The 15,580-nt window shown below is 44.9% G+C and overlaps 2 protein-coding genes across 7 annotated transcripts in view; one reads left to right on the forward strand and one right to left on the reverse strand.

Annotated features, from left to right (window-relative positions):
* The window catches only part of nf1a (neurofibromin 1a), a 126,371-nt gene that overhangs the window by 50,469 nt on the left and 60,322 nt on the right, over positions 1 to 15,580 (forward strand). For all 6 annotated transcript variants that reach the window (XM_063205226.1, XM_063205228.1, XM_063205229.1 and 3 more), the window contains 5 exons: positions 3,678 to 3,836; positions 4,696 to 4,793; positions 5,115 to 5,261; positions 6,622 to 6,768; positions 6,997 to 7,107. In XM_063205226.1, coding sequence (XP_063061296.1) covers positions 3,678 to 3,836; positions 4,696 to 4,793; positions 5,115 to 5,261; positions 6,622 to 6,768; positions 6,997 to 7,107 — 662 coding nt within the window. The remainder of the gene's footprint in view (positions 1 to 3,677; positions 3,837 to 4,695; positions 4,794 to 5,114; positions 5,262 to 6,621; positions 6,769 to 6,996; positions 7,108 to 15,580) is intronic.
* omgb (oligodendrocyte myelin glycoprotein b) lies at positions 7,773 to 13,506 on the reverse strand. Its single transcript, XM_063205223.1, has 2 exons — positions 13,122 to 13,506; positions 7,773 to 10,990 (listed from the first exon to the last, which is right to left on the reverse strand). Exons 1-2 carry the CDS (start codon positions 13,133 to 13,135, stop codon positions 9,763 to 9,765), a joined length of 1,242 nt encoding a protein of 413 aa, XP_063061293.1. The 5' UTR covers positions 13,136 to 13,506; the 3' UTR covers positions 7,773 to 9,762.

Genomic DNA, 15,580 nt, shown 5'->3' on the forward strand with positions numbered 1-15,580 from the left:
GAATAGTCCCCCAAAAATGGTTTTGGCTTGGCTGACATCGGGGAAACTTAATTGTTTTCTCCACGGAGGAGGGGCCAGGAGGCGGGGCGAGGCCACAAGCACAAGTGGAGGACGCAAGGTCGCATATTGGAACGCACATATAGTCTTCCACATGGCTAATCTCACGCTGGGTCTTCCTTTTCCTTTTTTGCCTGGACAGGTCTGGTTGCACCAATGTATTATTTATGGTTTTTGTGCAAACACATAGTATATTATAATATTAGTACGGATTCTCTGCATTTTTTATGAATGAATACTTTCAAATATTAATTCGAATTCAAATCAGAAATATTTGTCATTTATTGAGATCCCTCAAGCGCTGATGGTACTACTACGCCACATAATTTTCCCCAAAGTTTCCCATAAATATCCTGTTCTTTCTATTCAAAGGCACAGGAATAAGCCAAAATATGGTGCTCGTGCAGTACAAAACTGCTTCGTCATGTCTGGCACTAAAGCATTGTATTGGTGCACCCTGGTTGGCCCGTTGGTATGGTGTGATGATGGCAGACAGTGGTGTAGGTGGCTGGTTGGATTAGTGTGTGCATGCATCACATGGAGTGTCTTGTTGTCTCCTTCCACTAACATACACGCTAGCTTGCTGCCTGCCCATTCCATGGCGTTGTGATCAATAAAAGGGGACTTGTGTTTTTCATTACTGGTGTTTTCCCATGACCGGTTCACACAGTGTTCTGTTCACCATTATTGTGCTCGTGTCGTGTGCATATCTCACAGTATTCTGATCTCGCCGTTTCAGATGTCAGAAGTCAGAGGAAAGAATAGATATTGATGCTAGTACCTCCATTTGTGCTGGAGTCACTCAGAATACTGTCCTGTATGTGATAGTTTGGTGTGTGATGTACTGTACTGTATGTGTGTGTGTGCTGGGTGGATGAGTTTGTTTCTGCATGCGAGTCCTCCACACTGTTAAACCCTTCCATCACTCTCTTGCCGTTCTGTCTTTCATTTCCTTCACTCACTTGATCAGTCACTGACTCATGATATTGTGGCTTACTCTTCTTTATCTCTTTCTCTCTCCATCGTTTTCTGTCATTGCAATAACCCATGTTTTGTTTTATTTATCATCAATGTGTGTGTATACGTATTTATCAGGATATATGTGATCTACAGTATAACAATCCAGTTGTCTCATGTACATAGGATTGGGATGATTGATGGTTCTAATTGCATCATATCTGAAATGTAATAGGACCGATTTACCTTTAGACTAAATGTAGGAATGCAATGTCATGTAGGGAGGGAATTAAAAATATATGTCAATTCACCATTTAATGCCTTGGAACGAGATCAATCAGGGAGTTATCGTAGCAGTCAGCAGAAATGGCTGTTCAGCTTGCCAGAAAGCAGGCCGTGTTTACCGTTTACAGCTCCGTCTGCAGAGTCTGCAGAGTGAGAAACATTTCAGCACCGTCTATAACTATAGGCCAAGCTTTCTGGTGTTGAATCATAAAAAAATGACTGTTTTTAAGAGGCTACTGGGGAGAAGGCCGTAACAGCCAGCTTTTTTGCTTTAACTCACTGATGTGGTTGGTAAATCGCTTTACTGAACTTGAAATTGAACTTACTGAGTAGCATCACCGAAGGGTTGCAAACATTTCAAATCAGTGTTGTTTTCAGTGATGCAGCCAGATGAATAAAGTAGACAGTAGAGTAGAGTATCATTTAGAGGAGAATCGACATGGAGGGTGTGGCACTCTGTGTTTAGCTGTTAGGCTATCTGATAATGAGTGTTTAATCCCATAGACTGTGTTTGTGTACTTGACTGGAGGACTTGGCAAGAGGGTTGTTTGGTTAGGATTGACCAGTCATGCAAGAACAACTTATCAGGTCCATTGAGGTCCACATGTACACAGTGTGCTCATTTTTCTTCAAACATGTGGGCCAAGAATTATTTTATAGTACTGTAAATGCATAACAGGTGTGTGGAGCCTGTTCTGAAGTTGCCAGGCAAAAAAAACATTCTTAAGACACTTTTTATTCAGCTCTGGAACACAAAAGATGTATATCGCATCTTTCAGATGAACAATATTCACCTGATTCTGTACATTCCAGAAATTGAAGGTGCATTTGCCTGTGTGTCCACATAAGTACTGTAGGTACATGTACTGTGACCAAATGTTGTTTGTGGAAAATAGTAGAGATGCACCGGATCCAAAATCCGGTTCCGGATCCGGCAAGATAATAGGGTTTTTCACAGGGTTCGGGTCCGGCAGGATCTTAAGCAGTGGAGCCAGTATCCGGTAGGAACCTAAAAATCAGGATCTGATTAATCCCCAGTTTTTACGTAGCCTAGGCTTTTCAGTCATTCTTTCACAACCCTGCCTTTGCAGGCACTGTGGCAATAAGCCAATGAGTTTAAAAAATAGTTTGAGATAATGTAATAAAAAGGGCCCATGTTTGTGAGTAGGCTATGTGTTTCAACCCTTTTGTAGATTCCGGTATCCGGTTCTGGATCCGGCAGGATCTTAAGCAGTGGATCCGGTATCCGGCAGGATCTTAAAAATTAGGATCCGGTGCACCTCTAGAAATTAGGGCGATTAAAATGGAAATGACAATTTACTCATCTTTTATGGATGGTGCAGACCCACTGCAACACTTTCACAAAGCAGGGCTAGGTCCACTAAACATTTTCCATATTTCTTTCAGTCCGCAAGAATGTCATGGGCTTGATTTGTTTTTGTCTTCAAGATATGGCCAAACTAAATCACAGACGTGTAAATGGGTCACCCTATCTGAAGGAGAGAGTGATTCCTCTAACATGTAACCTATTACTAAAAGAAGGGTTATTATTAAGGTATATGTTTATAATCTTTTGAACGCATCACAGGAGTCATGCTGAATTATTTTGTCCTTGATCTCGCAAGTGACATGGAGCTTTTGCATGCAAGATTGTAAACTTGTAGTGTGTACACAGTATGTGTGCGTCTGTGTGTGTGTGTATGTGTGTGTGTGAGTGAGAAATGTTTTGCAACCGATCTACAACATCCCCCTGTAATCCATGATCTACTTGTTGTTAATTGATGATTGAATGTTCTTATATCGAAATTTTAGCTACAATAAGCGTCTATGTTGTAGAGTCTAGAGAATTTCAGCTCATTTGTGATCAGCAATAGGACTTCATAAGACCACATTTTTTTCTGTCTTGTTCAATTTCATCATGATTTTTGTGGCTTTCAATTAACTTCCGTTCGGCTTTTGTTACGCATCTCATGGGTCCGCTCTGTTCTTTGTGGTTTGGCATTGTGTGTTTCACTGTTTTTGGGGCTCGTGGCTGGTATGAAAGAAAAAGTGAAGGTTGAGTGACATTTTTAAAATCTGGGCGGGTGTCGGGTGTTGATTGGCCTAAAAATTTTCCTTTCCCTTTTTCCTCCTACCTTTCAACCATTTCCACCCTGTCATCTTTCACGTTGCCCTTTTATTCATACCTCTTCCTGATGTCTTCACATCACGCTGCTCTCATCCACTATCTATGTCGATCATCTGGCTTAAATCCTGACCTCACTGTCATCGTCCTCCTGTTAAACTCATTTCATCAAATGCTCCTACGCACACCCCTCTCTTCCCCATTCAACCCCAACTTCCTCTCCATCCACCCACCCATCCACCCACCCATCCAGGTGGTGAGTCAGCGTTTCCCCCAGAACAGCATCGGGGCAGTGGGCAGTGCCATGTTCCTGCGCTTCATCAACCCGGCCATAGTGTCCCCGTACGAGGCCGGCATCCTGGACAAGAAGCCTCCGCCCAGGATAGAGCGGGGGCTCAAACTCATGTCCAAGGTAAGGGTTGCATTACATTACGTTACATTTGGCGGACGCTTTTTAACCAAAGCAACCAATGATGTAACAATGACAGAGAGCAGTCTTGACTAGGATGGATTAATGGAGTAATATCTCTGTTAATGAAAAGGGGTTGAACGCTGCAACACCGATTCTGACACTCCATTTTGAAAGGGCAAATTGTGGGCCCTATCTACAATCAGCTCCAATGGGGCCCCCACGTATATCCACGTAATTCGGACTGTGTGTGGGCCCCTTATATACATGGGCTCCTGGTGACTCGGTCAAACTTTACCCCCCTGTAGCTGGTCGACCAGAGAGCAGTGTGCCTCTGGCAACTTAAACATCAAATTATTAACAGGATGACTTCATGCCATTTTCTTTCTAATTTGCTCTGACACTGTACTCAAGGGTCTGATTCCAAGTACACAAAGTATCATCTGTCATTCTAATTGATGAATTGCATAGTGCAGAGTCCAGGGTGTACGATTTGTCAATGTCTTGTTTCCTGGGTTAAGGGGCAGTGATGCAGTTGAGATGCATAAGCTAGATTGCTTTGATTTGTCTTTTTGTTATCCTTATTGTGCAAACCAGAAATATTATTATTTTTAAAAATACAGGTCTTCTTAGGGCTTTTTTTGCCTTTAATTCCGAGAGGACAGTGGAGGAGAGACAGGAACCAAGTCGGGAGAGATAGAGACGGGAAAGGATCGGCAAAATGAACCGAGCCGGAACCGAACCCGGGTCGCCGGCACAGCAGCCCACGGCAGGGCCAAACCAAAAATATTCTAAAAATAAGTTATTAACTGTTCTTATCTCCCTCTTTTTTTCTTTTCCCTTTTGTTTTTTTTTCTCCCAGATCCTGCAGAGTATCGCCAATCACGTCCTGTTCACTAAAGAGGAACACATGAGGCCTTTCAACGACTTTGTGAAGAGCAACTTTGACGCAGCTAGGCGGTGCGTACGCTCTTCTCATGACACCTCTTTGGTTCTTTGTGGATAAATATACAAGACTACTCAAAGCCGGCAGATTTGGATAACTATAACTATAATGTCAGTCATGAAGCCTCTTTATATGAATGTGAAAAATACTGTGATCAAAAGAGTAAGAGTATGCACATCCCACCTCTCTGAGGCCAGGTGCAGGACAAAGGAGTATATGATAGTGGAAAGAGTGGAAGTCAGCACGCTGTTGCTCAACTTTGAACATTTATTCTATTCTTTCCACTAAAAATACTGTGATGTCACATCAGCCCTGTTTATGTGATTGGCCTGCAGGTTTTTCCTGGACATCGCCTCCGACTCGCCCCCCAGTGACTCGGTCAACCACAGCCTGTCGTTCATCAGCGACGGTAATGTCCTCGCCTTACATCGCCTCCTCTGGAACAACCAGGAGCGGATAGGACAATACCTGTCAAGCAGCAGGTGAGCTGGCCTGATTGTCATCGACGCTCAAATCTCTTCGAGACTTGGTCTGACCAAGAGCATTACAATTAACATTTCCCAAACGGCATGTTTGACCCGCCTCCTTAGATTGCTTATGGTTGTTTGCTTCCCGACAAAGTGAAAGGAGTTCCCCTATTTGCGGGAACTCAGAAAGTACTTGCTTTAATCTTGACCTGACTAGTTGCTACGCCAAAGGTGTTGCGTCACTAGCAGGGCGCGGCCTGGCTACAGGTGAGCACCATGATACCCCTTGTGGATAGGAGTTCCGAATCTTAGGTTTCATGGTCATTCATTGTATAGCCTCTAGACATAGACGTTGATTGCACATTTTATGTTTTGCTGATCATTATGACTGATCACTCCATCCGCTTGGCACACTCTATTACAATCATGTTTTATTGTTGTACTATATTTCTATTGGCTTACATATTTACCTCATTTTATTATATTCATGTATCAATCTCGTAGCATTGTTTTATCCTTGATGTATTGTCAAAAGGATGCACAACTTTTGGTTTTGTCTAAATGTTCAGTGTGGAATGCTTGTATGTTATATGTGCCCTAAATGTGTTTTATGTTCAAGAGGATAACAGTCATTTAAATCGTGTAACTATTTACAGCATAACAAAGCAGATTGAGTTCCTGAAGTTGGGTTTTACAAGCACAAAATCAGCTGTTCAGGAGTAGCCTGAACAGGAATATTGCTGCTCTGGGACTTTGTTGTTTTCAGTGCATTTTCCCATTGGTAGCTACCAAAGTTGCTAACAGGCTAACAACTTCTCTTTTGAGAAATGCACTCCTGTGGAGTCTGTTGACTTTCCATCTCCATTTGTAATGCGTGCCTGGGGTGGAAGCAACAGTCTGCTGAGCACTTGTGGGTCGTCTATTTGGACTGAAATTTATATTCTACTATGTCACGGCCTCAGCAGGAGCTTAATTTGTGCATGGAACAGGCACACATTTATCACAGGCACACATTTATCATCTCAGGAACGTGTGCAATACAGACTGGATGTGTTGCATCTTCCATAGCATATAAGATTTAAATACCTGTAGCTCAATTATTCAGGTTTTACGCCATGCCTCCTCTACTGCAAAGCAACATGCACATTTTTATATTCTTTATATCATTTTGCAGTGCATAAATTACGGATCTAATTAAGAAAATTAATGAAAGATTGTAAATCTGAAACATCCTGAAATTGCTTGTATCCAGCTAAACGGACTGAGACGCTATTTCAAAACATATATGTCCACATATTGTGGAATATTGGAGATGAATACAATAATATGTTGCTGGCTATGTGGGAAACAAACATTACTCTTGTCCTTTTTACAGAGATCACAAAGCAGTCGGTCGGAGGCCCTTTGACAAAATGGCGACGCTTCTTGCTTACCTTGGCCCTCCGGAGCACAAGCCCGTGGCAGACACCCACTGGTCCAGTCTCAACCTCACCAGCTCCAAGTTTGAGGAGTTCATGACAAGGTAGCATGGCCACACCATTAGGCGGTTCATTATGTACAGTCTTAGTTTCTTTTATAGTTGTTGTTGACATGTAAACACTTTAAAAAAATCTTTTTGACATGTTTCGACGGTGAAACTTCATTTCATTATATAGCTCATAATATTTATTGAAAGCATGTGGTTGAATGTACACTAATATTTAATTTCATGCAAGAACTTTAACTTTGTCACCATTTGGTGTGTTGACAGGCACCAGGTACATGAAAAGGAGGAGTTCAAAGCCCTGAAGACCCTCAACATCTTCTATCAGGCTGGGACCTCAAAGAGCGGGAATCCTGTCTTCTACTACGTGGCACGGAGGTGAGTGTCATATTCCTCCTTTATGTTATGCTTTATGTCAGAGGTTTTCTAAACTTTTTCAGCGGGGACCCCCATTTGGTGGTTGCCATAACCCCCCACCCACCATACTCGTAGCCTAGCAGTGGATTCCTAGCAATTTTAGCGGACAAACTATTCATGAAAAATATAGAAATATGAACGGTTAAAAAAAAAATGCTGATCTCCACAGGTCAGCAAATACAGTACATCTATACTACACGTATACTATACATCTGTAAAAGTGAATAGAATACTGACACTGACCAAATTATGGAATTATGTTATCTGTTAGCTGTTAACCTGTGGATTTCCTGTTTTTATGCAATGTCCCTTTTGTCCACGAATCCCCCCCCCAATACCTCTGCGACCCTCAAGGGGTCCTGCTTTATGTGGTGGTGAGGTAATGATGGAATTAATCTGCAAAATAAACACTGGATAGTTTTGATATGGGAAAACAGAAATCATCTGTGGTGTAGTAGTGTTAATTACCATGCATGTCTTTGATTTCTGAGGAAAATGAAGGCAATAGGTTTCAATTTGAAGTTGAAAAAAGACTAATCGTCCTAAATTTGTGCAAGATAGTAATGGGTGTGGTTTCATTGGCGGCTGGAAGTTTGACATTGTTTTAGACTTTTTCTCCAGAGGAACTTAATAAAGAAATGAGACAAACGTTTTCGTACTTGGTCATTTCTTTATTGGTGAAATCCCATGTTTAATGTGTATGAGTGACAAAAATACATCAACTTTTTTTCTCCGTCTTTGCATGCTCAGGGGAAACTCAGGATATTGTGTATATATGTTGTGAAGACCCACATGCTGCATGGGAAGGTTTAGATGCCAAATGTAGAATAGTATTGGTCTTGATGTCCTTCCACGTTTGCATTTGTACTCATGACTCTTTTTGTCATTTGGCAACGTCCTCTGGCCATGTCTTTCCTCCATTTGTTTTTTGGTCATTAAACAGTTATTCCATGTGAGAATGGTCTATTTGCCAAGGTTGACAGTTAACTCACCTCTACATAAGCCACTTTGGATAAAGGATGTTCACCGATACACCTGAATGCGTTATAGACCTTAATCTTGACGTACGTACATCATGTCTTAGCTACATATCTGGAAATGTACCAGTGTGAAAACATTCTCACAAGGAGCCTATGGCTTTCCCCTTATTTGTCTCTATTACTCAACATAGAAAAGTACTACGGCAGTATTCTCAAGGATCTGATGTCATTTTTAGATCATGTATGAGTTCCAGTTTCCATGAAACTGAGTTTTTACTTTTTTTCTGAAGGCCTTCCATAGTATTATAGAAATTCCTTCGGAAAAAAGACTGCAAATTGGACGTTGATGGACCAGGATTTCTGATATATACAATCAGATTTGTTTTATCTTGTAGATATGATTAGTTAAGATAAGGCCTCTTGTGAGCCTGTTTTAAGTTGTGTTCCATGCAAAACCATGTCTTTGTGGACCTTGCTTTGTGCACTGGTGCACACACTAGCTATATTTGGAAACCAGCTGACTTGGTCAGCAGGGTATTCAAACGGCTGTATCCTTGTTCTGATCTGTCTCTAATGGACACTCAGAGAACGCACAGTGCTGGCCAACCTCAAAGCATTACCTCATTTGAAATAATAATACTATAATTCTGTGCATTTATATCTCTGTGTGTATAAATATATAGGTATTTAAATCAATTTGGGATTTGATGTCTCCAAAAGATTGAAAAGTTCATGCTCGGTTGCAATACAGATAATGGATGGGCTAGTCTGTGGCACATTCATTTTTTTTTGTCATGGACGTGGTGTTTGTTTGTTTTACGATGACGGTCATCACGAGCTATCAGCCTCGGTCACAGTTTCACTTCACCAATGACTAAACTTTAACATTTGTACGTGATCTATAGCATATTTCCTGTATAGGTCAGTTTTTGTGGCTTGCCTCAGACAGGACTATGGGTTGCCCTCACAAATACCATACACGAAGCAGACTAGTTTTGGTTTTCTGTATGTTTGTTTTACTTATTTTCTCCAGAGGTATGTATGGGTATTCATTGTAGAGGCATATATCTTTCCAAATACATTTTTCACAAGTTGACATACAGTACGTGTTTGGAAGCAGGAAGACAGAGAGATTGAATACATGATATACACATCATGTGTAGTTCTGTGTGTTTTTGTATCACATTCTATGTCTATTGACCTTTTGTTTACATTCAAGCCAGAAAGAGAAATGAGTCAGGACTTAACGGGATGGGGAATGGAAAGGGGGGGCAGCAGTTTTTAGAAGGCCATTTATAATCGGTAGTCAAAATAAACTTCATCACATGTGCAAAGATCTGTCTCAATATCCACCCTCTAGACGTGTCCTCTGTCCTCTGTCCTATGCCTTGGTGTCTCTCTTACTCCCATGGAGGAAACAAAGAGGGACTCGAGGGACAATCAAGCACCACGTGCAGTCCCACTTATCCGGCATCTCGCCTCTCTCCTCCGTCCTTGTCCATCTAACCTTTTTGTGTGTTGAGACATCCTCCATGATGTGAAGCCTCGAGGCATGAGTCTGGAGGATGGAACTGAAGACTGATGTTTTTTTGACGGATATGCAACCAACGTTTAAGTTCAGGAGACGTGACGACAATCAAATGCCCTTGAGGATTGCCATAGTGATTAAAAGGTAGGGTGGAGGCAGCTGGCCTATAGTAGTAGCGTGCAGGCCTGTTCCCATGCTGCGTGCCTTGGCAGGTAGTACCGCCTTCTTGCTGCTCCGTTTGGGGCTCGCTGTGCTAGTTTTGGCCCCTGCCCCGGGGCCGTGGTGGGGCGTCACACTGGCCACCACGGTGCTCCCGTCCCCGAACAGTATCTGTTCTGAGGACTCTGTGGAAAGGCTCCCGTTGTTGTCCTGCTGGTTAACGAGTTCCCACCTGGACAGGTAACCCGACGTCACGGCCTGCAACGACGGCCCGCCGTGGTCGCGTGGTTCCAGAACGAGACGATTACGGGCGTCGGTGCTCAGCGGGTGCTCCGTGTAGGAGGCGTAAGAGTGCCAGGTTCCCACGGCAATATGAGCTTCGCCGCACGTGTGTCTGGTGTGGCACGGGCATCCCAGCACACGAGCGTGGGTGTGTTGCACCCACACCAACAGGTGCGTGATGTTCTCTTCCTCGTCGCAGGCCCAGGGGTTATCCCCCAGGGTCAGGAGCTTCAGGCCCTCCAGGTGAACAAAGGCTCCCTCGCCTATCCACGAGAAGCGGTTACCGTGGAGATAGAAACTCTCCAGGCGCGTCAGGCGGTCGAGCGACCCCGGGAGGATCTGCAGCAGGAAGTTGTGCGAGAGGTCCGCCACCTTCAGGTTGTGAGGCATGTTGGTGGGCACGGTCCAAAACTTGTTGTGGCTGAGGTTGAGCGTCTGCAGGGCCGGCAGCGTGTTGTTGATGAACACCACGCGATCCAGCTCATTCCAGGAGAGATCCAGCGTCTGCAGGTTCCACTGGTAGGCCGTGGCGTTCTTGTCCAGGAATCGCAAGCGGTTCCCGGACGCACGGATGTCCCACAGGGCCCGGGGCAGGCCCGAGGGGAACCTGCGCAGGATGTTGTGGGACACGTCCAAAGTTCTGAGGTGCGCAAAGTGGCTGAGGAGACCGTCCAGGTCCTGGACGTGGTTGTGGGAGAGGTTCAGGAAACGGATGTTGTGCTGCAGGCCGTCGGGTAGCTTGGAGAGCCCACGGTTGGAGCAGTCGACGACGCGGTGGCCCCGGCTGCAGGAGCACACGGAGGGGCAAACGGCCATCACCCGGATCCCCAGCAGCAGCACAGGCAGCAGCGGGGCCAGCAGCCAGAAGAGCGCAGCCATGGTCACAGATGGAATCCTTGAGGGGGAAAACAAAACAACACATGGATTTGAAGGGTTAGCACATCAGGCACCAGAACTGTGTGATTCATCCATAAAGTATTTGCCCGATGTTCAGGCCGTTGTTATGAGACCTTACAGAAATGATAGATATGGCACAAACAAGAGAGCATGATGCATTGTCAGGCAAAGTGTGACTGAAAATTAGACCACTGCGTTCACAGTAAACAAATGTTACTTAATTTAATCATGCAATAGTAGGATAATCTTTTATTATTAACTGATCTCTGTGGTGCTGTTTGCGCCTAATTTGTCACTGCTTTTCTGTTTTTCTCTTGCTGGCCATTGGAACACTGATCTCTTTTGGGTTTTTGCAAATACTGCTTTCTCAGAATTGTGTTTTCAGCAGAATTGTGTTTGTTGTATTGTGGCACACTCTACCTACGCTGTGTTTCTTACAAGAGCATCTGAGGTGGACGAATGAGGTTGAAGGGAAGTCGATCTGTATACACAAAGTTGCCAGTTCGCTTGAATTTTGTAGCCAGTTGCGTACACAGGCTCAGCTGTGTATAATATGTATAACACCTAGATAATTTGAGATGCTGTTGAAATAGCTAGTTGCTTACACAGGCTCAGCTGTGTATAATGTGTAGCCTATAAAGCCTAGATAATTTGAGACACTGTTAAAATATTGCTGAACTACATTTTGCCTATTAAATATTTGATTTGCTTTTTATTTCCATTTCAACCCTTCTAAGAGTTACTTGGTAGATGACCATAGTATGGATTATTTGTGAATCCTGCAGTGTCATGCCTCGATATCGATGCACATACACTATAACTTCACCTGCTCTCTGTGCTTGCCACAGCATGGTCAGGCATGAATCTCGGCTGTAGTGTAATGAATTCAGGGATGGTGGTCGTTTAACGCGGCCAGCCGTCGGCGGTTGTGGGTGACGATTGATGGTGAGCAGACTTCTGCAGCGATGCATAAATGCCACTGCTGTCCCTCCGCGGATGATTGGTGGCACTGATTATCATTCTGTGGCGCTGATTTGCTCTTTACGGGTTTTGTGGTCATGTGCCTATTTGGTCTCTGATCAGGTCATCCCTTCTGCCTTATGCCAAGCCTGCACAGCACACAACACAGTTCACCCCTCGCCGTGACTGTCAAGCTGCCATCTGGTCGCGTTCCCAGAAAACCACCAGCAGCTCTTGCTAATAGAATAAAGTAACAGCGTTGTTTTTTGGGTTGGTTACTGTTGTCGGAAGGAGACTCGGGGGCTTCATGCTCTCTAGTTTGTTCTCTTTTGTGCGGTGGGATTGCTTGAGACCTTGCCTGAGCCCTTGCCAGCGGGATTGTTTTTTTTTGCTGCAATGTGCATGTCTGGATGTGGGTAGCTTTGTTGTTGTTGTTACCTCCTGCTTTGCCTTGTCCTCTCTGCACCCTGGAACCTTAAGAGCTCATTCCGGGGCATCTTGGGACAATGTGTGTGTGTGTAAACAGTTTTAGATATTGTCCTCCCACTCCGTCCATCTCGACTGTGTCTCTCTATTTTTCCATCCCGCCCCCCTCCACCAGGAATCTCCTTATGTCTTGCAGTAGGCACAGTCGATGCTTCTAGAAAGTTCTCAGTGGGCTCACTCGCCTACCAATGCCCATCTGCGCTGGTTAGGCTATATTATTACAATTATTTAAAGGCAAGAAATAAAAGCTTTTGGTAGTTGTGTAGCATATTGTTGTTTGCATGCATATGCAACATTAGTTCTCGTTTTGAGAGTTGATCAGCAGAAGTATGTGAATTCACATTCTCTTTAGAAATCCTACAAATATCAGTACTGATAAAGAATGACAGTATTATTTGCTATAATCTGTAGGGGAAATGATTAGAGCTTGACTGTCCGGCCCCCTTAATGTTTTCATATCAGGCATTCTATAGCTGCAATTTTTTCAACTGTCTAAACGTGAGAGAATTAAGTTGTATTTTTTCTCTGTTTATATGGCTGCATATGCATGCAGATATGCATACATGCTCTCTGTGTATTTTTGTTGGAAAGGAATGCTGTGTGTGGTTTTGTCTGTATGTTTCAGCATATGTTGTCCTCACGTCTGACAGCAATATGCCACTTCCATGCCAAATATTGCTTACCTGGTCCTTTCCATGACTCTTGGTTCATGTCATTCTCCTCTTTCCTCTGATTTTCCTTCCCTCCGTAGTTTCTGACACACTTGTCGTTTGGTTGGTCTTCCACCCCCGACCTCCTATTTTCCTGCGCCCCCCCTGCACCCCCCCTTTCCCTCTTCTCCTGTGGCGCTGGTTTGGGGGGTATTTTCCCCCAGAGCAACAAAAAGAAATCAAGGGCAGATGTTATTTTCACACACGTCCCAAATTGATATTTTGTCCTTTGCTTTCATCTTTGGCTGTGTGTCTTATGTAATCCAGTAGATGATGTGGCGAAGATGAGGTAGCGTTATCCAAATATCCACTGCTTCCCTGTCCCCCCGTTTGCTCTCCTCTCCTCTCCTCTCCTCTCCTCTCCTCTCCTCTCCTCGCCTCTCCTCTCCTCTCCTCTCTGCTCCTCCCCTCTCCGCTCCGCTCCGCTCCGCTCCTCTCCTCTCCTCTCCTCTCCTCTCCTCTCTCCGCTGCCCGTCTGGATGCCAGTGCCTTGGGGCTAGGTGTTGGTTGGCAGTGGGCTCTGGTCAGCCCTCCTCTGCTGTGGCATGCTCTCCCCCTGGCATTCCAATAATGTCATGTCCCTCCTGCGAAAAATAAACAGCCTCCAGTCTCTCCTCCGTCCCTCCTCTCTCGTCTCCTTCTCTGTTCTTGTTTCTTGTTCTCCCTGCGTCCAGTGTCTCTGCTGTCCCTCCTCTCCTCTCCTCTCCTCTCCTCTCCTCTTCTCTTCTCTTCTCTCCTCTTCTCTTCTCTCCTCTCCTCTTCTCTCGTCTCCTTCTCTTCTGTTCTTGTTTCTTTTCCTCTCTGCGTCCAGTGTCTCCTCTTCTCTCCTCTTCTCTTCTCTCCTCTCCTCTTCTCTCGTCTCCTTCTCTTCTGTTCTTGTTTCTTTTCCTCTCTGCTGCTACAGTGCTGCTTGTGCTGCAGCAGGCTGCTCGCTCCCCTCTCTCCCTCTCTCACACTCGCTTAGCTGTGTGCTCAGAGCAGGTAGAACGAATGGAGAGCTAAACAGTAGAGGGAGGTGTGTGTTTGTGAGAGAGAGGAATGAAAGGGAGATGGTGTGCGTACGTGCACGTGTGTGTGTGTGTGTCTGTGTGTGTGTCTGTGTGTGCGTGTGTGTGTGTGTGTGTGTGTGTGTGTGCATCTGTGTGCGTGCACGTGTGTGCGTGCATGCGTGCGTCTGTGTGTGTGTGTGTGTGTGTGTGTGCGATAAGAAAAGGGAGCGGGAGGGAGGAGGGGTTTGAATGAGTGTCAGAGTTTGAGTGAGGAGCGGAAAGGTGTTGAAAATGGGAGAGAGGCTGATCGGGAGGGAAGTGAAGGATGTGGAAGGGGTTGGGATGGTGAATTGCAGCGCTGTGGAGTGAGGGAGTGAGGGAGGGTGCGAGTGGAGAGTGTTGGCGTGAGTGGCCCTTCTGCTGCTGATGAAGCTTGGAGGCAGGGAGGTGCTGACTGCAATCTTTTATATTCAGCATCCGCACAATCATCTCTATTCCCTCCTTCCTCACGTTCCCCCCTCTCCCCTCCCTCTCTGCCTTCCTCTCTCCCTCCCTCTCCCTCTCTGCCTCCTTCTGACTCTCTCCCTCCCTCCCTCTCCCTCTCTGCCTCCCTCTCTGCCTCCTCCCTCATGCTCCCTCTCTCCTTCCATCTTTCTCTCTGTCTTGGTCCATCACCCCCCCCCCTTTTTTTAATAGCCTCTGCCATTCTCTCACCAGCTCCCTCCAGCAGTCCAACTTGCCTACTTGCTGCCACATCCACTGACCCCATCATACAATTATTGTATTTTTGCATTGTTTTTTATCTTTTGTGAAAAAATGTTTTTATTATTTTGAAAAAAATATATGAACAACACCAAGGAGAAAAGGGAAGGGTCAGGGGAGCTGCGAAACAACAGATAGACACACAAACAAAGCGTACAAAGAGGTCTAGGACTCAATCATGGAATGACCTTTCCATTGCGCCATTTATGTGCACCATTGACGGGTCTACGTACTACTAAATGCACTTGTCTAGTGGATGCCTACCCACAGCCTTTTGCTTAAACAGAAATGTCTTTGCTTCAGTTTACACAACCCCTTTATTTGGAAACTTCTCCTCTGCTCACACACAGGAAAAAGACACATTCAGGTAAATCTCACTTTGACTTCTCTATGTAGTGCTCAGTCACCCGGGTACTCAGGAAACTCCGCTTCTCCTCTCTCTCTCTCTCTCTCTCTCTCTCTCTCTCTCTCTCTCTCTCTCTCTCTCTCTCTCTCTCTCTCTCGTTTAGCACAACTTAATCGCACAGCGGCAGCACTGCTCTGATGAACAGACGCACACACTTACACACAGACAGGCAGACACACAGACACAGATACGCACGCACGCACACACAGACACGCGCACAGACACGCACACACACACACACACATTATTTCACACTCCCTGTAAGTGGGCATTTA

The sequence above is a fragment of the Engraulis encrasicolus genome, chromosome 8 (assembly GCF_034702125.1).
Source record: "Engraulis encrasicolus isolate BLACKSEA-1 chromosome 8, IST_EnEncr_1.0, whole genome shotgun sequence".
Taxonomy (NCBI): domain Eukaryota; kingdom Metazoa; phylum Chordata; class Actinopteri; order Clupeiformes; family Engraulidae; genus Engraulis; species Engraulis encrasicolus.